At 56.7% G+C, this 23674-nt stretch overlaps 1 protein-coding gene across 3 annotated transcripts; it reads left to right on the forward strand.

Moving 5' to 3' along the window:
- Nucleotides 1-1471: 1471 nt before the first annotated feature.
- On the forward strand, nucleotides 1472-21769 carry MCM5 (minichromosome maintenance complex component 5). 3 transcript variants are annotated; one of them, XM_047742273.1, is made up of 17 exons: nucleotides 1472-1564; nucleotides 1758-1947; nucleotides 3755-3881; nucleotides 3962-4090; nucleotides 6964-7136; nucleotides 9012-9167; nucleotides 11070-11236; nucleotides 11572-11743; nucleotides 12718-12829; nucleotides 14167-14310; nucleotides 14672-14737; nucleotides 14939-15115; nucleotides 15764-15876; nucleotides 17026-17154; nucleotides 18132-18274; nucleotides 20078-20205; nucleotides 21384-21769. In XM_047742273.1, exons 2-17 carry the CDS (start codon nucleotides 1781-1783, stop codon nucleotides 21483-21485), a joined length of 2205 nt encoding a protein of 734 aa, XP_047598229.1. In that variant the 5' UTR covers nucleotides 1472-1564; nucleotides 1758-1780; the 3' UTR covers nucleotides 21486-21769. The 3 variants fall into 3 exon arrangements, with proteins under 3 accessions (XP_047598229.1, XP_047598230.1, XP_047598231.1); XM_047742274.1 differs by having other exon boundaries at nucleotides 1481-1570; nucleotides 1773-1947; XM_047742275.1 differs by having other exon boundaries at nucleotides 1487-1559; nucleotides 1773-1947.
- The last annotated feature ends 1905 nt before the right edge of the window (nucleotides 21770-23674 follow it).

Here is a 23674-nt window from a genome sequence, read left to right on the forward strand (position 1 = left end):
TCCAAGGACTGGGAGTCAGGAGAGCGTTGTGTCCAGTCCTGGCTTTGTCAACAGGTCTGGAACCTCAGACAAGTGACTCGTCCCTTTTTGTTCACTGGCAAGACGGAAGTAATATATCTATTTCCCACAGCTGGTGGAGGGCCCGGGGGTATCTAAATGTCAGTGTGTGGATGGTGGCATCAGAATCACTGGGGGATCTCGGGGCCCCACCCTGAGACCTTCTGACTCTGGAGACCTGGGGCAGGACTCCGGAATCCTGTGGGTGAAAAGTTGCCTGAGAGATTCCAAAGTGTAACCAGGCCCAGGGGCCACAGTTGATAAGACGTTTGCCAAGAGCAGGCATGCAGATGGCTGTAGCTCTTCCCACCCTAGGCCTGCTTTCCAGCTTTCCGCGAAAGGGACGCCCTCGTTCATTCTCTGTAGTGATAATGAAAGGAAAGGAGGGAGGGGAGAGGCAGAGAGCAAACCAACTTGATTGTACTAGTAGGAAAATGGCGAAATAGTCTGTATTCTATTCCCACTAGGGAGAATCTGCAGCTGTTAGATAGGACTGAGTTCCGAGCCTGGATGGCTCGGTCCCAGACGCATGCAACTCTTAATTTCCGGATCCTGAGTTCGAATCCCAAGTTGGGCGTAGAGAGCACAAAAAAATAAAAATAATAATAGAACGAGTTATATCTGTTCTGTCCTCAGGGGAAACTCCATAAGGTATTACTGAGAAAATTAAGTGTCAGATTCATTTTTTAAAAATACACTGTAAAAATACACAATTACATACTCTGCATGAGTATGTTTCCGTGACTGTGGCAAAGAGAATAAAGAGTTATTTCCAGTTGTTCCTCCTGGAGGGTGGGAAGGAAAAAGGGAAGAGATTACGCAGCTCTCGTTGCTGCTGGAGAACGCCAAGTTTTGCCAAATCTTCCCGTTTTTCCAGCCGGGTTGGGTATCTGGTCGTGAATTTTCGCAAATTTTAAGCACTTTCAAGTAATGAGAAGTCTTGAACAACGAAAAGAGGTATCACTTTTTGGGTCTAAGGAAACATCCTGGAGTCCCAAGGAGGGGCCAGTTTCGGGCCCGTGGGGACTTATTTCTGACCCATCCCCAGCGGTCGGAGGGTGTGTGACACGGTGGGCTCGGCGCAGGGGGCAGCGGGCTTCCGCCGGGAGCGACGGCTTCTGAACCCCAGGTTCAGACCCAGGTCTTCCAGGGCCCGGCTCTGCAGGCGGTCATTTTCTCGGAATACTTGTAAAAAGGCTCGAGGACAAGCCCTCGCAAGCGCTCGCTGCCCAAGAGGGAAGGCCGCCCCTCCGCCATCTTTGCATCCGCCCCGCGCGGAGCCGCCGCTCCCTGCCGGGTCAGAAGTTTCGCGCCAAATTGTCCGGCCTGCAAAATGGAGCCCGGAAGGAGGCCAGGGACGTGACGTCATGCGCCCCGCAGCCAATCCGCTCCGGCGGCCGGCCTGGAAGGCGGTGCTCGCGGGCCGAACGCGGCGTCTGGTTTTTCCCGCGAAACTGGCAGTAGAGAGTGGAGGTTCTTCTATACCCGGTTCCGGGAGTGCGGTAAGTGGGAGGTGAGGCCGGCGGGTCTGCGAGGGGGTGGTGGGCTGGGAGTGTGCTGGCGTCCGCACTTGAGGGCGCGGCAGGGTGGGCAGGGTCTGTTGTGGCAGGGCCGGGGACCCCGAGCCCCGCGTTCGGAGCCGAGCCTCCGGGCACCTGAGCCCGGGCCGCGCGCCGCTGTCCCCGGCCTACTTCAGCTGTTTGTGCCCGCGCCAGGCGCAGTCATGTCGGGCTTCGACGACCCCGGCATCTTCTACAGCGACAGCTTCGCGGGGGACACCGCGGCCGACGAAGGGCAGGCCCGCAAGTCGCAGCTGCAGAGGCGTTTCAAGGAGTTTCTGCGGCAGTACCGAGTGGGCACCGACCGCACCGGCTTCACCTTCAAATACAGGTGCGGACTGGGGCGGGCCGGAGGGTGGGCGTGCAGACCGCCGGCGTGGAGCGCACGGACCCAGTGCGAACACGCGTCTGCACCCAGAGCCTTCCGCTGTCCTAGACCAGGGATGGGGCCACGGGCCCAGAGAGGTGATGGGGCCTGTCCCAGGTGGGAGGCTCCGGGTCCCAGCCGCACCCGTGTGACATTTGGGTTTTGTCCAGTTTATACCCGAAGTTAACTTTTGAGTGAGCATCTGTTGAGTGGGCCCCTTACAACCACCTGGAACTTCTTGGGGGCCTTTGGTTCTTTATCCGGGACTGGCTGTTGCCTTCTTGTTGTTTTCCTGTGGTCTGCGTTTGTGATGCCCCCTAGACTCCAGTTCTCCGTGTATGCAAAAGGTGAAGGTGGTCGTCTGGATTTTTTTTTTTTTTTAAAGATTTTATTTGTTTGACAGCCAGAGATCACAAGTAGGCAGAGAGGCAGGCAGAGAGAGAGGGAAGCAGTCTCCCTGCCGAGCAGAGAGCCCAATGTGGGGCCGATCCCAGGACCCTGGGACCAGGACCCGAGCCGAAAGCAGAGGCTTTAACCCACTGAGCCACCCCGGCGCCCTAGCCCTCCGGATTTATTTCACTTAGGCGTTCGTTCCAATCTTGCTGCTTCTGCTGATCAGCCCCGTCATCCGCCAGGCACTGTTCAGGTGCCGGCTACCCGCCGAACCTGCTCTTAGTCATTGTCTAACCCGTGGCATCACGCCAAATCCTGGTAGGCCCAGCCTCTATCCCTAGCTCCTTAAAATGCAGAGAAGGTGAATTTGTGGGTCTCTGTGGCTTGGGCATGGCCAGTGATTAGCTGATTGACTTCCAAGTAACGGACTCTCTGTGTCATCAGTAAGCGGATGCCAGTGGTTCTACCTCCCATTTATTCATGTGCCCGCTGATCTTGACCATGTGTGTGCCAGGCACTGTGCTAGGCATTGAGATAGGAAGATGAAAAGACTCCCTGCTGCTTGTTCTTCAGAAGCTCATAGGTCAGTGGGGGCAAGGCATGGAGGTCAAGAGATGAATTACAAGGTGACTGTTGCCTCAAAGGAGGAATGTAAAAGGGGAGTGAGGGAGGCTTCCAGAGGAGCCCAAGATGACCCTCGGCTGAGAAAAGAGTTTCGGGTGTGGAGGGCATTGCCGATAGGAGCAGTTGAGTGTATGGGCGGAGAGGAATGGGTGGGCTATTAGAGTAGGGCGCTTTCCGGTTCAGGCTGGCCGTTTCTTGTGGCTCTGGGCCATAAGGTCGAAAGGGATAAGGTCTGAGATGAGGCTGCGGAGAGGGCTCTGCATAGCATAGGTCCGGGGTCCCTAAGTGTGTTTGGGGACAGTAGTCCCATGGGATGCTCTGTAAACAAAGTCCCATCTGGTGGTTGATAAGACAGACACGGTCACTGCTATCTGTGTTCTCCCAAGTCTGAGCTCTGTTAGTCTCTGAGGGAAAGTAAAAAGCTCCAAAGGGTCCTGCAGGGAAAGAACCGAGTTTCCCAAACCGACCTGTGCACACAGCCCTGTCTTTAGTGTGGAGATCTCTCTCAGCATCTCGTGGACTGTTTCCATGGGGCTGTTTTTGGAGGACACCCCTCTGGGCAGTAGGGTGCCTCTGCAGGGTTACAGCATAGAGCCGCGTGGACCTCCATGGGTGTTTGGGAAGAGGAAAGAGGAGCGGATGGGGGTGGCGGTTGGTGGTGGTGTGGGCAGATGTAGGGTGCAGGTGTACCTCAGCCCGTGTTGATTTCCTCTGCTCTGCACCCCACCCCCATCCTGTCACCTGCCCATGCCAGGGATGAGCTCAAGCGCCATTACAATCTGGGGGAGTACTGGGTCGAAGTGGAGATGGAGGACCTGGCCAGCTTCGACGAGGACCTGGCAGACTACTTGTACAAGCAGCCGGCCGAGCACTTGCAGCTGGTGAGTGGGACCCCATCCCTGAGTCCCCCAGGGCTGGTCCCGCTCTGGTGACCAACAGTTGTCACCTTCCTCTTCTCTAGCTAGAGGAAGCTGCCAAGGAGGTGGCTGATGAGGTGACCCGGCCCCGGCCCGCAGGCGAGGAGGTGCTCCAGGACATTCAGGTCATGCTCAAGTCGGATGCGAGCCCATCCAGCATTCGTAGTCTCAAGGTGGGTCCACTTAGAGACCGGTCGGAGGGTGACAGTGGCTGCTGCATGGTGTTTAGGAGCTTCGGACACAGGCAGACCAGAGTGTGAGCTGTGTGACCCTGAGCAGCTCGCTTGACCTCTCTGAGCCCGTTTCTTCCTTGGTATAATTAACCCATTGAACAAGTGAGCTCCTTTCGTGGGCAAGGCATTGAGTTTGGCCATGGAAAAATAATGTTGAACTAAACACCAAGTTCCTTTTCTTGTGAACTTTATATCCCTCCAGGAGGTGTGTGGGTGGGGCAGACCTTGAGTAAACCAGTGAATATCACCCATGATGGTTTTAGTTGATCGGAAGTGCAGTGGAAGAAGTCAGGGGGGTAGCCCTCTGGGAAAGACAGAGAAGGCTTTCTTGGTGGAGAACCACCTGAGGGGGCAGACAGTGCGAAGAGCATTCCAGGGAGGCCGAGTATAGCCCATGCAAAGCCTGAGTGGCGAGTTGGGCATGGTACATTCAAGGCCATGTTGAAGGACAGCCAATGCAACTGAAGAGTGATAGGAAGCAGGAGGGGTTGGCAAAGCCAGTCTGTCATCCAGGTGTTTGTTTTCTTAAAGATTTTATTTATTTATTCAAGAGTGAGTGCAAGGTAGCGTGAGTGTGGGAGGAACAAGGGAGGGAGACAAGCAGACTAGACTCCCCACTCAGCACGGAGCTCGGAGTGGGGCTTGATCATGACCTGAGCCTGAGCTGAAACCAAGTCATTTGTCCAACCGGCTGAGCCACCCAGGGGTACCCAGGGTGTTTATTTGTTTTAATTGACAAATACCAAAGGCTGCTTCGCTCCAGGAGCAGGGCTAGACCCTCACTATAACAGATGGGACTTGCTTTTCATGGAGATTATGGTGGGAGAACCAGGTAAGGGAGGTTGAGATGGCTTCAGGAGCCGTGTATAGTCATGAAGAAAAGAGAACGAGGTACACATGACAGTGGCCGAGGGAGGTGGGTGGTGGTGAGAATAGGCCTCCGATGAAGTGATGTTGGAATGAGTCTGAGAGATGCATCATCAGCTGCATAACAGCCCAAGGGAAGAGCATTCCAGGCTCAAGGAGAAAGCAGGTGCAAAGGCACTGAGGTGGGGATAATGGCATGCTTCATGGAATAAGATGAAGCCTGCGTGGCTGGACCTCAGTGAGCATGAGGGTTGGGGGAAGGAAGGGGGAAGGAGGGAAGAGGCCAGAGGGCCAGGGCCTTTCCAGCCATGAGAAGGAACTTGGATTCTGTAGGAGTCACAGTAGGAAAGCAGCAGATGTTTAAGCAGAAAGGGCCAATTCCACTTGCAAACAGTCCCTCTGGCTCTCCTGTAAAGAACTGATAAAAAAGCACGAGAGATGTGAGTGGGAAGTGACGATGGTCAGGACGCTAGTGGTGGTCATAGGGCTGTTGTCAGAATCTAGGGAAGTGACGTGTGTGCCGATGCTCGGCGCACTCTGCAGTGGGGCCCGGGTGTCACCCATTTAGCTAATGGCGCCTCCACGTCACGCATCGCACCCAGAGGGCCATACTCTGGTCTTTGCTTATGTCCCCACATCCTGCAGCTCTTTTGGAGCCCCTGTCAAGCTAACTTTGGCTCGCACGATGGCAGGTCTGTTCCAGAAGCGGGCTGGTAGGCTCTGGAGCTTGTTAGCTTTTTCTCTTCCTAGCACCAGGGAGGGACTCTGTGACGATGTTTGGAATCCAGCTCAGTGTCACGCGTTTGCCCCTCTGTGGACGTGGCATTGGGTCTGTTTTGTGGGGGCACCTGTTTGATTAGGGAGCCAAGCCTCAGCGTCCCCCAGGGACACGCTTCCTACCCTCAGACTCGTTGGAGGACACAGTGAATGGCCTGTTTCAGCTGATGGGTTCCGCGTGATTGGGGAAGAGCCCTCTCTAGAAGGATCATTTGTCAGGATGGCTTGGAGGGGCTGAGGCAACCGCTGTCCTTTCCAGCTTGGGATTCTGGTGCCAGGACACCTGCAGCTTTGTAGCTTGTGCTCTAAAAAAACAACAAAAAAACACGCTCCATGGTGGCTCCAGCATTCAGTGTCCACAAGTCATGGCGGCGGGCCTGCGGGCCCTCACGTACCGCAGAGGGGGCCAGCCTCCTTCCTTCTCTGCCCTCCATGTCCCAGGCTGTGGAGGGGGTGCCAGCATGAACCCATACCCTGCCTGTCCTAGAGGAGCCACTGGGAACGGGAAGAAAGTGAGGAAAGGAACTTATTTATTTATTTTTTTGTCTTACATAGTCTAATGACTCTTACGTATCCTTAGCTGGGTTTAGTTGTTAACCTTTTGCCTTATTTGCTATTTCTCTTTCTTCCTTCCTTCTTTTCTTCCTCCTTCCCTCCCTTTCTTTCTCTCTCTCTTTTTTTTTTTCTTTTGGTAAAGCACTGTGTTTTAATTTTTTAAATTATTTTTGAGAGAGAGAGCGAGCACATGCCCATGAAAGGGGGAAGGGGCAGAGTGAGGGGGAGAAGCAGACTCTTCCTATTGATTGCGGAGCCTGACATGGGGCTCGATCCCAGGACTCCAAGATCATGACCTGAGCTGAAGTCAGATGCTTAACTGACTGAACTTCCCTGGGGCCCTTGCTAAACTTTACATAAATTACAGAAGTGCCACTTTGCCCCTAAATACTTTAGCATGCATTAGAAGAGGAGATTTTCTAGAAATGTGTGTCTTTTTTCTTTATTTAAGTAGGCTCCATGCCCACTGTGGGGCTTGAACTCGAGATCCTGAGATCAAGAGTCACATGTTCTACTGAGCTGACTGGGTGCCCCCAGAAAAAGAGATTTTTACCATAATCCCCACTGTCCCTGTCTCCCTTGAACCAACCACGCTGTCGGTGGCTCTGTTGCAGTCGGACATGATGTCGCACCTGGTGAAGATCCCTGGTATCATCATCTCGGCATCTGGGGTCCGCGCCAAGGCCACCCGCATCTCCATCCAGTGCCGGAGCTGCCGCAACACGCTCAGCAACATCGCCTTGCGCCCCGGCCTGGAGGGCTATGCCTTGCCTAGGAAGTGCAACACGTGAGTGGGCTTTGCCAGGCCTGGTCAGGGGGGATGGGGTGGCTGGTGGGGGCAAGATGGGCAGGGGGAGTGCTGGCCTGCAGCTCAGGGCCTGCCTCATGGGAGTGGCGCAGCCCCACACACAGGGGCTCAGGGATGGTGTCCTCTGCGTGCCCACCCAGGCTGCCCAGACACCCTTTGTGGGGGAACCCAAGCTTGGGAGGGAAAAGCAGTGCAGGGGAATGAGTCTACTGGAGTCTTCTAAGGCACACTGGCTTGCTGGGGCAGCTGGCCCAGGAACAGGGCACACTCACGCATGGACAATTGCCACCGACTGTGTGTGCACTGCAGAGGGAGAGCAGATGGCCTCCGCCCCTACAGCCCAGCGTTTGCTCTCTGGCCCCTTGCAGGAAGCGATCTTCACCTTGACCTGAAGGGCCCGCCCCTTCTCTCAGGCTGCTCCTTGGCCTCTGCTGGTCCCCTTCAGCTTTCTGACCTAAATGTGGCAGTGCCCCAGGGCTTCACCGTACTGCTCTTTTTCTCCACTCGCTCCCTGTGTGGCCTTGGACTTTAAATACAGTCCACGTGCAGAGGACACTCACATGTGTGTCTCCCCTGAACTCTCCAGGGTCAGATCCGGCTGCTGGCCAGATGCCCCTGTGTAGGTGGCGGGCACCCCACGCCCAGATCTGCCCTTCTGCTGCCCCTCTCCTGCACCCCAGATGGAAGCACTGATTTTTCAGGTGCTCAGGCCCAAGTCCTTGGTCTCTAGGTCTCTAGGGTGTTTCCTCCTATTTCCGTCTAGACAGCAGAGAAGTCATTGTGGCTCTGCTCCTGAGCTTGCATGTAGAGCATCACACTCTTTCTCACCACCCGGTATGGCTTCATGTTCTTGCTTCATGTTCTCCTGTCTCACCTGGAGCTGTGATCTCCCAAGCCCACCCTCGTCCCCCAGTCTGTTCTCCACATCACAGCTAGTGACACTTTGCCCTGCAGGTGACCTAATCATTTTCATGTCACCCAAAGTCAGACACTGCCCGGGCCTGCACGGCCCTTCACGGTCCTCCTCCCTCTCTTTAGGCCCAGCTTCCCTCTGTTCCTGGGATCGTTGAGCACATTGCTGGCACAGGGCCTTTGAATGTGCTATTTCCTCTGCCCCGAACATTCTCCTTCTGACCTCTGCAGTCCTTGTTCTCAGTTCCATCAGCTTTCTCTTACGTCACCTTCCAGAAGTTCATCCCAGGTCCTCCATCTTACACTCGGTACACACATAGCCGGTCACTCTTCCCCACCTACCCGACAGCATGGGGCACTGCTGTCATTCTGTCATGCAGCCATTTACCAGCTGGCTTTTTCAGTCTCCCTTGACAAGAACATGAGCTCTGTAAGTAAGATCAGGGACTTTGGTTCCCTGCTGTCTCCCTGGCCCGTAGAATGGTGTCTCGCACGTAGTGGGTGCTTTGCTGGAACGCTACTATGGTAATTGAACCATGACTTGCTAACATGGAGATAAAAAGAGGCTTGGACCCTGAGAATGGTCTCTAGGTGCCCAGGCCCTCACCAAGAGATCCTGGGATTTGAGTGGGGGTTTTGTAAGGTCGTTGGTGATTCAGCCTCTCTACCTGTGGGGACACTGAGACCCTCATGGGGGTTGAGAGTGTGACTTGGCCGTGTCCCATAAGTTAAGGGAGGAGCCCCGGCTGGAGCAGACCTCCCCCTTCCTGATCTAGTTCGTGGTCCCCCACAGAGCTGCTCTCCTTTTAAGGGCTTTGTCCGGCTTATCGCAGAGAGCCTCAACTTGCTCCTGGCCACATCTTGTCCCCAGCTCCTGGGATGGACTCCCTGGGCTTTGGGTTCTCCGGAGAGCTCTGGTGACCCTTTCTCCTGTCTGTACAGGGAGCAGGCCGGGCGCCCCAAGTGTCCACTGGACCCGTATTTCATCATGCCTGACAAGTGCAAGTGTGTGGATTTCCAGACCCTCAAGCTGCAGGAGCTACCCGATGCCGTGCCTCACGGCGAGATGCCCAGACACGTGCGGCTCTACTGCGACAGGTGAAGCAGGGCGTGCGGCGCATGGCAGGGTGGGAGGTGGGGTGGGGCTGGGTGTCTGTGGGAGCCAGTGGCCCCGGCCGAGGCATGGTGGGAGGAGAGGATGGCTTGTTGTGGAACACTTGTTCGCTGGAACACGCCAGTGCTTCCCATACGTTTCTGCTCCCTCGCTGGTCCTGGAATCTGCAAGGGCACGAAGCCCCCCGCTCTGCAGTTCCAGAACTCCCCGGGCGCCCCTGGCCCGCCCACGCCTTCTGATGACATTCCTCCTTGGATTTTGCGGAGTGGTTGGGAAGGAGGAGAGGTGCCCAGCTAGAGTCCGGTCCTCTTGCAGCCACCTGGGAGGAAGGCTTGGAAATGTGACCACGGTTCTGCACCTGGATGTGCATCCAGACCCTCAAGCTGTGGGAGCTGCCCGATGCCGTGCATCCAGATGTTCTATGCTGCATGTTTTTCCGAGGAGTGAATCCCTAGGTTTTGTTAACTTTGTCAGTGACGGTGGAAACTTGTAGGGATCCGACTGGAGCAAGTTAACGTGCGCTGGCGAAGGCTTGCTTTCCTTAGAAGTAAAATGGGCTTCATGACCGTCTTTAATCTCTAGATAGGTTGCCGGAGATGGTAATTGGAAAATGTACATGTTTCATACAAGGCCTTAATAGGAATTATGTGTTTGGTGTTTGTTAGGTTATTCTGCAAGTAGTCTAACTCAGGCTTAAGAGGGGGACGTATGGGAAGGGGCACCTGGGAGGCTCAGTTAAGTGACCGACTCCTGATTTCAGCTCAGGTCATGATCTCAGGGTTGTGAGATCAAGCCCCCTGTCGGGCTCCACACTGGGTGTGGAGCCTGCTTAAGGTACTCTCTTCTCTCTCTAAAAAACAGAAGAGGAAAAAAAAAGTGCATGGGTAGGGGTGCCATAGAATCCTCTTAGGGTGGGCGCCTGGGTGGCTCAGTGGGTTAAAGCCTCTGCCTACGGCTCGGGTCATGATCTCAGGGTCCTGGGATTGAGCCCCGCATCGGGCTCTCTGCCCAGTAGGGAGCCTGCTTTCCCCTCTCTATTTGCCTCTCTGCCTACTTGTGATTTCTGTCTGTCAAATAAATAAATAAAATCTTTAAAAAAAAAAAAAAGAATCCTCTTGGGGCAGTGAGTGTGACAGTGATGCTCCTTTGTGGGGTGTGACTCTGGCACATAAAGCACGTTTGGGTCTGTTTCCTCCCATGATCCCATGAGACTTGAGCAGGTCCGATCATGTTATCACTGCCCCGCTACTTCTCTAATCTCAGAGAGGTGCAGTGACTTCTTTGAGGTCACACAGCTTCTAAGTGGCAGAGTGCAGACACGTGCATGCCCCAGTGTCCCCTCTGTGCTACACTGGTTTTCACTGGAGCGACTTGGAGACTCCTTATTTCATTGTCTTAGTTTTGCAAAGAGAACGTGGATGTCCAGAGGTAGGATGTCCCCGAGCTCGTGGAGCCCTTAAGAGGCAGAAATGGGGGGAGGACCTTGCAGAGAGGCCGGAGGGCCTAAGGAGTACAAGGACACCCTTGGGTACCCCTTGGACACCCCTTCCCCTGAGGTGGCCAAGAGGACCCCCGTGGCGAGTCTGGCAGCAGGTGGGGGATGGGGCTTCTGAAGGCTGCGGTGAGCTTGCACCGAGCCTCCCTAGGGCCGTAGCTGGCAAAACAAAAGAGCCCTTGTAGGCAGGGAAGGGTCGGGCCAACTCCACGACCAGGGGTGCTCAGCACCATCCCGCAGGCAGCTGAGCGATGCGCGCTTGGAGCAGGGGGACCTGAGGGATGGAGAGATCTGGAGTATCAGTGCTAAGGTGGAGCGTGAGGGTGACGGTGGGTGAGAAGGTTCCCACCAGGCTCTCATCTTTGTTTCTCTCTCCTCCCTGTCTCCCTAGGTACCTGTGTGACAAGGTCGTCCCTGGGAACAGGGTCACCATCATGGGCATCTACTCTATCAAGAAGTTTGGCCTGACCTCCAACAAGGGCCGTGACAGGGTGGGCGTGGGCATCCGGAGCGCCTACGTCCGTGTCTTGGGCATCCAGGTGGACACAGATGGCTCCGGTAAGTTTGGGCTTTGGGGCTCTGGCTGTGCTGTGTCCTGGGCCGAGCCCCTGCTGTCTCTGTCCAAGGTTTTGGTCAGGCCTCCTGGCCTCCCCGTCCCCCCCTCTCTTCCCAGTGGTCCCCGAGTGTCTCTACGATCTAGTTCCTCACATCCCCCTTTCCCTCTCTCACTGGACCACGAGCACAGGCCCACTCCTGGCAGGGAGACCTGGGCTCTGTCTCCCCAGGCTTATGCCATCTGGGCACTGAGGCCCTGCCCTGTGGGGGCCCCTGACCAGCTGGCCAGGGTCTGTCTCACACAGCACTCATGCACCCTCCTTCCCTGGCCCATGCAGGCCGCAGCTTTGCTGGGGCTGTGACCCCCCAGGAAGAGGAGGAGTTCCGGCGTCTGGCCGCCCTCCCCAATGTCTATGAAGTCATCTCCAAGAGCATTGCTCCATCCATCTTTGGGGGCACAGACATGAAGAAGGCCATCGCCTGCCTGCTGTTTGGGGGTTCCCGAAAGAGGTAGGGGCTCAGTCCCGCCAGATCTGGGGAGGGGAGAGTGACTTGGCCATAGGGGGATAGCTGCTGACAGTCAGGACTTGAATGTTCTCATTTTCCCGGGATCCTCAGCCTTGCCTGGTACTTCCAGGCTCCTTCCCCAGCTCCCAGGCTTGCTGTCACTTAATGGCTAATCCATGCTCTCCTACCCAGAGGGATCTCCTTAACCCCAAAGTAGGGGTAGGCTGGGCAGGGGAAGGAGGGGGTCCAGCAGGTGCAGTGGGGAGAGCTCTGAGCTTGGAGACGGGAGACCAGAGATTAAATCTCTGCCACTTTTTCCTGTGTGGCCTTGGACAAGAGACACCACCTCTCTAGACCCAAGTTCCATTTAACAGGGCAGATGAGAACCTAGCCCTTGCAGGACAGCTCATGTGCTCTTAAAACTAGGAAGTAGTAGAGCCAGGGAAGATAATGTTACCAGCAGTTACCACTTACTGGGGCCCTCTTGCAAGCGCTTTCATGTGTCCAACACCCAGCCAGTTCTCACTGGCTGCAGTCACCCTCAGAGGAAGCTCTGATCAAGCCCGCTTTGGAGGTGAGGCAGTGGAGGCCTGGAGAGTGAAAGGGACTTCCCAAGAGGCCCCATCAGTGGGGCCAGGATCCTGCCTGCCTGGTGCCTGTCGCCCGTGCTGCCCAGCCCCCCACCCTCCCACCCCCACCCCCACCCCCGCCCTTTCCTTTCCAGCCACCAGGGCGGTTTGATCAGACCCTTATCATGTGTGGCCGGGCCCTGAGTGCCCTACCCTTGACCATCCTTGGCCTGGAGGCAAGTTCTCTCCATTGTTAACCACCGGTGAGGCTAGGGGGCACGGCTGTGAATGAGGGTCCCAGCCCAGAGCCCCTGCCTCCCCGAGGCTTACAGGTTGTGGGGCCTACTGCCAGCCTGCCCTGTGCCCAGACTGAGTCCTAGCCTGGCCCACCTGCCTGTCCTCCCCCAGGCTCCCCGACGGACTCACCCGCCGAGGAGACATTAACCTGCTGATGCTCGGGGACCCGGGGACGGCCAAGTCGCAGCTGCTGAAGTTCGTGGAGAAGTGCTCTCCCATTGGGGTGAGTGCCTGGGACATGCCGCTCTGCTCCGCCGCCCCTTAGGAAGACAGGCTGTGGCCCAGGCTACCTGGTCCCTGGGCCGTCCTCGGTGGGCCGGCTCACCAGGGCCTTTTCCGCATTCCTCTTGGCTGTGGGTCAGGATGGCACTGAGAGGAGGAAGGGGACCAGCGGGCGTGGGGCAGTTTGGGGCAGCGGGTGGACTGCGGCCTCAGAGGCAGCGTGGGCTTGGGTCTCAGCCTGACCAGTGGCTAGCTTGCGGACCTTGAGTGCGTTCCTCCGTCTTCTCCCTGAGACTCCGTTCATCCACCTGCTAAATTGTGATGTTGGTCATCATGCGACGATCAGGGGCCAGGCACTGTTTGCAGCCCACTGCGTAGACTTACTGACCTAATGCTGTGCTCGCTGTGCAGTGGGTGCTGTGACCCTTTTTAATAAAGGAGGAAACTGGGGTACAGAAAAGCTCAGTCTTGCCCAGGGTCCCACAGTGAGTACGTGCAAGTGCAGGGATTTGACCCCAAGTGTGTGGTAGGTGGGGTCCTCTGTGCAGTGATCTGTGGGTCTGGAGGCTCAGAGTGGGGTGAAGATGACCTGGCAGGAGAGGCTGTGTGGGGGAATATGGTCTGGGGGTCAGACATGCCCGGTGTGCTGCAGTCACGTGCTAGAGACACATGGGCGCTACTCTCTGGGCTGTGGGGTGGTTTCTGGTTTCTCAGCAGCCCTGGTGAAAAACTAAAGGGAGCGGATGAAATTAATTTTAATATTTTATCTAAAGTGTTACTGTCTTACCCTGTAGCTTAATATAGAAAACACCACACTGTACTTTACCTTCTCTTTCATTAAGTACTGACCCTGGAAGCGTGTGTGTTTTGCACTCAAAGCCCGCCTCACAATGGACTTGCCACGGTGGCAAGGTTGTGGCACCCGGCTCTGTACAAAGACGACAGGGGACTAGGGAGGGGCAACCTTCCTCTTGGAGGCAAGAGTTCACAGCCCAGGCCTCAGGCCCCCCAGGAGTGTGGCATGCCTCTGCCCGGGGCCACAGTCTGCTCCTCTGTGAGCTGGTCCCATGAGTGCTGCTTCACGGGGCCGTGATGGGGCTCAGATGACCATGGACATGGATGCCCCCTACCCCCCTGCCCCGGGGAGAGCCTCCAGGCCAGGCTGGTGCCCTGGGCCGCCTTCCCACCCAAAGGGAGGTACACGGGTTCTATTCCCAGCTCCATAGGCAGCTTGGATGTGTGACCTTGGGGGAGCCACATCAGTCTGGCCTCTTGACTCACCAGGGTTAGGGCAAGGAGCTGGAGCTGGGTCATGTCCTGATGTCCCCCCTGCCCTAGGTGTACACCTCTGGGAAAGGCAGCAGCGCGGCTGGCCTAACAGCCTCGGTGATGAGGGACCCCTCGTCGCGGAACTTCATCATGGAAGGCGGAGCCATGGTCCTGGCCGACGGTGGGGTCGTCTGTATTGATGAGTTTGACAAGGTGGGTCTGATGGCGAGGTGGGGGCCGAAAGGTGGGTGGCTCTTGGGGTTGTGGGGCTGGAGGCCTGGCCTCCTGGGCTGGGACCACAGAAAACACCTCTGATTTGGAGACTGGTATTCGGTCCTGGGCCTGTCACTAGAGGGAAGTAGTTGCACCTCTGAGCCTCAGTTTCCGCATCTGGAGAGGGGAGAGGAGAGCCAAGCCCACATGGCTCATTGTCACCAGGGTGAGAGGCCGCCTGGTTCTTGCCGTGGACCAGATGTAGAGTCGGGACTTAGGGCTGGTCGCTGCTGTAGTTTTCCTGCTGCCCTGCTCCCCTGCCCTCTCACCTGGGCCTCACAGACGTCTCTGCCCCACACAGATGCGGGAAGACGACCGAGTGGCGATCCACGAGGCCATGGAGCAGCAGACCATCTCTATAGCCAAGGTGCGTGGCTGCCATCCCGCCTGGCCCAGCCACGCTGGAGGGTGCTGCCCGGGGCTGCCCTGAGCACCCCGGGCTGGGGCTCGTTCGTCTGTTTGCCCTGGTGTCTGCTGGCTGCAGCCACCGCCCTGTGTGCATGTACGTGCAGGAGAGATGTGTGCCCGGGTTCTCATCTCTCTTGTCTGCTCCCCAACCCCCTCTCAGGCTGGGATCACCACCACCCTCAACTCCCGCTGCTCCGTCCTGGCCGCCGCCAACTCGGTGTTCGGTCGCTGGGATGAGACGAAGGGGGAGGACAACATCGACTTTATGCCCACCATCTTGTCCCGCTTTGACATGATCTTCATTGTCAAGGACGAGCACAATGAGGAGAGGGATGTGGTACGTCCAGAACCAGCTGGGGCTGCGGGAGCCAGGTCCACAGCTCTGGGGGAGGGCAAACAAGGGGCATGGCTTAAAGTCCTTCCTGGCAAGAGTCTTGCCTGTTAGTGGGCGGCTGGGGCGGGGGGTGCGGTATCTGCGGCTTGCACAAAAGGCTGGTCTAGGGGTCTGGAGTCCTGCCTCCTGCCTGGGCTGTGCAGTTGGGGAAATGATTCTCTCACTGGGCTTAGCCCGTTGTATGTGACACAGCGAGTTGGCCTTTGCAAGGGTTAGAACCCCAGCTCTGGTTGGGATGTTTCTGGAAGGAACGGAACGGCTTGTGTAATGGGCAGGTCTAGAGGTGCGAGGCCCACCCAGATCCAGGGGCTGGTGTCAGCAGAGCTCTCTTTCTGCCCCTCTGCTCTGCCTCCCTTGCCGGAGGCTTGTTCTCAGGCGGCCGCTGTCTTCACGGGGGCAGCTACGGCCTTGGCAGGTGCGGGATTTTGTTGAACCAGTTCACGGCTCACGAGGAGGGCGGGGGGGGGGGGGCTCCTCCTTTCCAGGAGTTCTGGCCCTGCCTCTCCTCCCTCCCTGCCTGTGCAACTTCTGTGTGGGGACCATGCTCGGGAGGGCCTGTGGGCTGACCCAGTGTCCCCTTGGCTCCACCAGATGCTGGCCAAACACGTCATCACTCTGCACGTGAGTGCACTGACCCAGACCCAGGCCGTGGAGGGGGAGGTTGACCTGGCCAAGCTGAAGAAGTTCATTGCCTACTGTCGAACGTGAGTCCTGGCGTGGCCCGGCTCTCCTGCGGGAGAGAACCCTGAAGCCTGAAGCCCAGGCCTGCTTCTCACACAGGGGGCCTGAGATGAGGCTCTTCTTACGGTTTTAGCTCTGCTCCTTTCAACCTTGCATAGGTCACTCTGTGGTTCTTGGCCTCAGTTTCCCCATGGCTAAAATGGGGATGTAGGAACTAGAAGGTCTTGCAGGCCAGGCCCCCAGGACTGTCCCGTGCAGGGAGGCAGTGCAGTGTGGACGTTGTGGACGTGGGCTCTGGGTAACGTCCACTCCCACCGTGTGACCTAGGGCAAGTCAGGGGACCTCTGAGCCTTGCATTCCTGGACTGGCACAGGCCTAGGTTTTTGTGAGGATTGCACAGAGGTTGAGAGCTCGGCAGAGCCCTGCCCCGAGAAACATTCAGGAAATGGTGGCTGCGACTTCTGGTCTGGCTTCTCTCACAGATTGTAACAGTGATTGTGCACGTAGTCCCCGTTCTGTGCTAGGCGTTCCTCTGAGCGTTTCCTGTGTAAATGAGCTTTTGCCCTGTCCCGGAGCCTTGGAGGTGCTGTAGTTACCCGTTCCGCAGGTGGGCCTGAGGCAGAGAAGTGGGGAAAAGAAAGGTTAAGTGACTCATCCAGGGTCCTGAGTGGGCAGTAGCAGAGCCAGGATTTGAACCCAGGGACCCGGCTCCAAAGGCTGGGCTGGTAACTACGGTGCTGAGCACCTGTAAGTGCCCTCAGTTGGCTCTTGTTGGAGGTAAAACCTGAGGGCGGGGGACTCTTCCAGGGCCCCTCCAGTGGGAAGTGAGGCGCTGTAGTTAGGTGGGTCCTGAACTCACCCTCTCCTTGGGAGTGCTGAGCGGTGCAGCACGTAGCAGTCCTGGGTGCTCCTCTAGGCTCTGAGGTCCTCATGGCCCCGTCATCAGGGGCTTGGCCCCAGGTGTGTCTTGCCCCACCTTGATGCCAGGTCCTGGGTGGCCTTGGAGAGTCGTTCCCTCTTTCTGGCCTTGGTCTTCCCATCCTCAGGATGAGGGTGGGATTAGGTGATCTAAGCATTCCCCTGAACGAGTGACTGTCATGTGGTTGGGGGACACGGTGGGTGCCCCCTGAGTGCTTCCTGGCCTCGTGACAGCAGCTCCCCACATCCTGCAGGAAGTGTGGCCCCCGGCTGTCGGCAGAGGCCGCAGAGAAGCTGAAGAACCGGTACATCATGATGCGGAGTGGAGCCCGTCAGCACGAGAGGGACCTCGACCGCCGCTCCAACATCCCCATCACCGTGCGGTGAGCGGGCGCACGTGGCCCGGACCCAGCTGGGCTGGACGGGCCCCAGGTTACAAAGCAGGATGTGCCCAGCAAGCCTGGGGCCGGGGCCCCTTGCTAACTCCAGTGCAGGCCCATAAGATGGGCTGTGGGTTGGGGAGACTTTGGGGAGTATAAACAGTGGCCTCCCTGACTACATGTATTTCTTGGCTTGTTTTATGGCTGAGAAAACCTGAAACCCTGTTTTGTGAATTTTGTCTGGCTTCCCTCATTGCAGGGAAGCCTGAGGATGAGGGCAAGTGTCCAGTCATGGAAGTTATGAGCCCTGGGTCCTAGACTCTGGCCCATTGTGTGACTGCAGGGAAATTGCTTTTCTTGTCTGGACCTCAGTTGTCATAATTCTTCACTTCTTATTCTTGTGAGTTTACACAGACTATAGTGATTGGGGGCTGGGACCTACCTGGTGGGCTGCATCCTGCCTCCAGCGCTGATGAGTTAGAAGTGAATCTGGCTGTATGTGGTGGAAACCCCAAATAGAGTTGAGTAAGCAGGGAATGTTTGAGGGTAGGTGGTCCAGGACTGATGTGATGGCTTCTCAGGGTCATTGGCAACTCAGGCTTGTTCTCCTAGTCCAAGGTGACTGCTGGAACTGCAGCCCTAACCTCTGTATTCCAGGTGACAGGCAGGGAAGGAGAAGAAGGGCCTATCTTTTCGGGACATTTGCTGAAATTGCCACAAAACTTTGACCTTGGAACTTCTTGGGTACACCTTAGTCACCTAGACGCATCTAGATGTAGGAGAGGCTGGGAAATGTCTTTTAGCTGGGTGCCATGTGCTAGAGTCAGAATTGGTTCCATTACTGAGGAGGAAGGGAAGATGGGTCGTGGGGACCACAGGCACTCTCCCCCATGGCCTCCCTATCCTGGGCAGGCACCTCCCTGATGTGGCGCGGGTCGGGGCAGGGAGTGAACTGAGGCCGCCCCGTTGCTTCCGCACAGGCAGCTGGAGGCCATCGTGCGCATCGCGGAGGCCCTCAGCAAGATGAAGCTGCAGCCCTTCGCCACGGAGGCCGATGTGGAGGAGGCTCTGCGGCTCTTCCAGGTGTCCACGCTGGACGCTGCCTTGTCCGGCACGCTGTCAGGTGAGCAGGCTCGGGGGCACAGGCTGGGGTTCCCGGGGCGGAGGCCTGGAGCGTTTGTTGCTTCTGTGTGGTAGCCCAGCACCTCTGAGCTTCCTCTTGGCGGTCAGAACCACCCACCCCCCTGCCTCCCTTTTCTCCCCACAGCCATTTCCTCCCAGAAGAGAAGCACAGTTTCTCTTCTACACCCTTGAACACAATCAACTTGACCCTGTTAATTATTACGGACTGTGATTTTTGTCATTGTCTGAGAACACTAGCACTCTTGCTTGTGAGCTCACAAGCACTTCGAGCGCTTCCAAAGCTCTTTCCCTCCTTTGACTTCCAGCTGCCTTCCAGAAGCCAGCAGGGCACTTCGAAATGAGATGGACACTCAGAGGCCTGTTCGTGGTGCCATTTGTTTAGCTAGAATGTGGATCTCTTGACCCGCAGGCCAGTGTGGGTCAAACTGCTGTTAGTCCCACTGCCTGCCTCAGGCTCAGCCTTCCAACAGATTTTTCTGGAGCACTGACTGTGTGCCGGGTGTGGTATTTGCCAGATACCATTCTAGGTGTTGGGGTGTAAGAGGAAACACATCTCCAAGTGTCTGCCTTGTGGGCCTCTCATTCTGAATGGGGGGAGAGACAACAAAGGCAGATAGATCAGGTTCAGGCAGAGGTGGGGGTGGGGCTTCTGGCAGGCCAGGTGTGTTGGAGGACAGGATGCCTCCCCATCAGAGGGGTGGTCAAGAGGCAGTGGTGTGAAATGAGGACATTAGGTTCTGTGGCGGGGGGCGGTGTAGAGAACGCTCTGGGTAGAGAGAGGAGGGCTCGGTGCCATGCCTCCAAGGAGACCGCAGGCTTGGAAGGTTCGAGGGCCAGTGTGGCTGGTACCTTGGGTGGTGGGAGGGACCTGATCACCCCCAACCTCGTGTTGGTGAAGCCAGTCTCTGCCCTGGAGGGGATTTCTTTCTCTTGAGACATTTGGTAACGGAGAGTCCTCTGGGATGCTGATGCACAGAGGTCAGGTGTGATTTGGGACAGTGGAATTTTAGTTGGGCCTTGTAGGCTGTGTAGGAGTTTGCCTTGCAGACAGACCCCTTTCAACCTGGAGCCTTGAAGTCCGTCTACGTGGCTTCACTGACCATGCCCAGCCCTCTTCTTAGCTGAAACCCAAGGCATCTGTAGGTCTTGGTCAGCAGGAGAGACTCGCCCTACAGCAGCAGGTGGAAGTCAGGAGCCTCCCGCTTGCCTGGGCTCCTTAGGGCACCGTGCAGATGTGGCCTCTGGGTCAGTCTCCTCCCCCCCTCCGATCCCGTGTCACCAGTGGCTTCAGCTTTGTCCCTGCTGCCTGACCAGCCAGAGGGGTCCACATGTGACCCGTGTTCTCACAAAGTCAGATCCTATCTCTCTGCAGAGCCCTCCACTGGCTGCTCCCCCAGAATCAAACCCAAACCCATGCTGTGGCCTAGGGGTCGGAGCTGACCCCTGGTCCCTAGTCTGGCCACGTTGCCAGCCCCTGGGTGGGTTTCGAATGGAGTTGGGTTTCTACCTCCATGCTTTGCGCCTGCCGTTCCCTCTGCCTGGAGCGTCCCTCTGCACAGGTGTGCCTCGTGCCCTGGCTTCAGGGCTCTGCTGAGCTGTCTGCTCGGGCCTGCGCAGTCCCCCACATGCTGTTCCCTGCTTCGAGGTGTTTCTTCTTCTTCTTGTTGAAGTTTTCTTCTGAGCCATCTCTCTTGGCTCAGGGGCCTTGTCTCTCCAGGCGTCCGTCCCACCATGGGCTGACAGATCCCTGGCACCCCGTTCCCACCTGTTCCTCTGTCCACAGGGGTGGAGGGCTTTACCAGCCAGGAGGACCAGGAGATGCTGAGCCGAGTCGAGAAGCAGCTTAAGCGCCGCTTTGCCATTGGCTCCCAGGTGTCGGAGCACAGCATCATCCAGGACTTCACCAAGCAGGTGGGCCTGCCAGGGGGCCTGGAGGCTGGGCTGGGGTTGGGGGGTGGGGTGTCTCCTGCTCGCTCCTGGTGCCTGCTTCCCACTTAACCGGCAGCCGTGTCCTGCGGCTCAACACACAGGCCTGAGTTGGGGATGGTGTGGCTGTCCTTGTCCTTGTCCTGGGCCTGTCCCTGTCATTTGTCCTCTAGGGACTGCTTCAGTCTGGGGAGCGCGCAGTTTTCTGTCCCATTAGGGGAGGGGACAGGGTGCTGGTGTCCACAACCAGGCTCTCCCAGCCCTTCCCATCGATCCCTTCCCCCACTGCCTGGCTTTTTTTTTTTTTTTTTAATTGTTGAAGTGACTTTATTTATTTATTTAAAAGATTTTATTTATTTATTTGACAGATCACAAGTAGGCAGAGAGGCAGGCAGAGAGAGGCAGAGGCAGGCTCCCTGCTGAGCAGAGCCCGATGCGGGGCTCGAACCCAGGACCTTGGGATCATGACCTGAGCTGAAGGCAGAGGCTTAACCCACTGAGCCACCCAGGTGCCCCCCACTGCCTGGCTCTTATGGGCACGGGGCGGGGGCAGAGCCAGGAGGGTGAGCTGTCCTGCTCCTGGAGGACAGTGCTCTTGACCACAGAGAGAGGACTGGGGCTTTCTAGATGCTATGGAGAACTTGTGGTCTCAAAAACCACAGGAACAGCCCACCAGTTTCTGGTTTTCGCTCCTCTTCACGGACGTCATCTTGCTGCAATCTTTAGTTTCATGCAGTAGGTGGGACCGCGCCCATTCTGTAGGCCCGCAGACTGAGGCTTAGAGAAGTTCAGGGCGTCAGGAGCTTGGGTTCTGGAGTCAGGTGGACTCTGATGAAGTCCCAGCTCTGCCACTTGCTGTGTGACTTTGAGCGAGTGACTTTGCCTCTCTGGGCTTCAGCTTCTCCCCGTAACACGGGAGTCATCTCTGTATCAGCCACACGGGAAAGGATGGGAGTTCATGTACACAGCAGTGCCTGGCATACTGTGGGGGCTGAGGATGTGTGAGCTCTTCTTAGGAGCCACGGAGATGGATGTGAAGGCCTCTTCTAAGCCAGAATGTTCTCTGGGAGCAGGGAGGGTAGGAAGGCCCAGCGGGTGAGCTGGTGGGGTGTTCGGGGGTCCCCTGGGGAGGCTCGCTCCTGCATCTGGCCTTGTGTCCACAGAAATACCCGGAGCACGCCATCCACAAGGTCCTGCAGCTCATGCTGCGGCGCGGCGAGATCCAGCATCGCCTGCAGCGCAAGGTCCTCTACCGCCTCAAGTGAGCCCTCGCTGCCCCGTGGACGCCCCCGGGCCTCCTGCGCGTCCCCTACCAGCCCCGAGCGCTGCCCCTCAACACACCCCCAGCAGCACCCCTTCCCCAGCGGTGCTGTCCTCTCTCTCCCTGCCCCCGACCTGGACTGTCCTGCGCTCTCCCCCTCGGGGGTGCAGCCCCCCCTACCCGGCTGTCTTACTGCCTTCCTGCCTCTGGGCGTCTGCTTCTGGGGCAGGGCCAGGACAGGTGCTTTGGAAGATTGTGGAAATAATAAAGCCGTGGTATGTGTGTACACTGTGGGCTCTGCACCGGGGAGCCTGTGGCCGCCCCCGTCGTGCCGTACCTGCAGAGTGGGTGTGAGGGCAGGACCAGCCTTGCGGCCGGCCCCAACGGGGTTTCCCAGCCACATCAGCTGCTTGGGCTCCTGGGCTAGGTGACTGCGTTCTCTCGAGCTGGTCCGTGGGGCCGCTGTGGCCCGTTTCTCACACCTGGCAGTAGTGACGATGCCCGCGGACCAGGCCAGGCCTGCATGGAAATGCCCCGGATATCGGGGACGGTTGGCGGCCTCGGCTGTGCCGCATCTGCCGGGCAGGGTGGGGGCGGGGGCATGCATTCACCTCAGGCTGGCTGGTTCACCCTCAGTTTCCCCTTCTGTAAAGGGACGACGACCCTGCTTTGCAGGGCTATGTTCAGGGTGAGTGGCGGCAGAGTGCCCGGGAAGGACGGGGCTGTGTGGTGAGACTCTTGTGGCGTTTGGGATTTGGGGACCTGTGCTCCCCCCCAGGCCTTAGAGCAAAGTCGCTCAGAGTGAAGGTTCCGGGATTCTGTGGACTGGTTGGTTTGCTCCTGGTGGGCTACCCACAGCTGTGTGGCTTTGGTTCTGGCACTAGGCTTCTCTGGGCCTGAGGATATGCCTTCATTTGTTTTGCCTTTTTTTTTTTTCCCTTGGGTCTTGTTAACATCTGTCACCACAGGTTTTTTTTTTTTCCTCTTGTGATGGGAACTTTTAAATTTCTCTTAGTAGCTTTCTAGTATTTAGTACGGTATCATGAACCATACTCACCACAAGGGGCATTACGTCCCCACAGCTGACATATTCTATAGCAAGTGTGCCCCTTTGACCCCCTTCTCCCATTTTGTCCACTGCCCACCCCACTTCTGGCAGCCATCCATGTGTTGTCTGTGTCTCTTGAAGGGTTTTTCTTTTTCTTTCTTTTTTAAAAAATTCCATATGTGAGATCATGTGATATTTTTCTTTCTCTGATCTATTTCATTTTTTTAAAATTTTATTTATTCATTTGAGAGAATGAGAGCTCAGTGGGGGAGGGTCAGAGCAAGAGGGAGAAGCAGGCTCCCCGCTGAGCAGGGAGGCCAACATGGGGTTGATCCCAGGACCTCGGGACCGTGACCTAACCCAAAGGCAGAGGCTTAACTGACTGAGCCACCCAGGTGCCCCTATTTTGTCTAATAGGATACACCAATATGAGGGTAGAATTCATAAAATTAAAGTCAGTGAAATGAGATACTTGATATTTAAGGTACATTTAGAAATACAGAACCTCAAGCAAAACAAGAGTATTCAAATGTATTAAAAATTCTATTCTAATTATGAGCAGATGAAGTATTTATAAATAACCACCACGTAAAAATGAAGCCAGCCGTGACCTCAGCGTCGGCTGTGTGATCTTCCAAACGCAAGCCTGAAACCCAGATGCAGGCGTGTGGTCACTGTTGTCACAAGAGTGTGTGCGTGGCGATTTCCAGCTGCTTCAGGCTCTTTCCGACTCCCCGGTTCCAGGAAATGGAGACATGAGAGGAGCTAAATCCGTTTTCCTCTGATGCACTTATATGCTCAAAGCCCTTTCTTCTTTGGTAATTTGGAGAACTTTCGAGCAGCTCTTGGTCGCTGTCTTCCTGAGAGCGCTGCGAGCACTTCCGGGCCCTCTGCCCTTTTCATGTCCCGCAGGTGCAGACGCGGGCGGTGGCAGTGTCCGCTGCAGAGCCGGGCCTTCTGTTCTTCTGTTCAGGGGTGCTGGGGGGAGAGGAAGCTTTAACCCCCCAGCAGGCGCTTTGTCTCTGGGCAGTGGAGAGGGATTTTTGTCCCGGGAGTGTGTTCTCCTGGGGTCTCACCTGTGATGGTTCGTGCCCCGTCTGTGGAGACTGCAAAATGGTGGCTCTGTCCTCCCACATTTGTCAGCT

Source organism: Lutra lutra, chromosome 8 (genome assembly GCF_902655055.1).
Source record: "Lutra lutra chromosome 8, mLutLut1.2, whole genome shotgun sequence".
NCBI classification, from domain to species: Eukaryota; Metazoa; Chordata; class Mammalia; order Carnivora; family Mustelidae; genus Lutra; species Lutra lutra.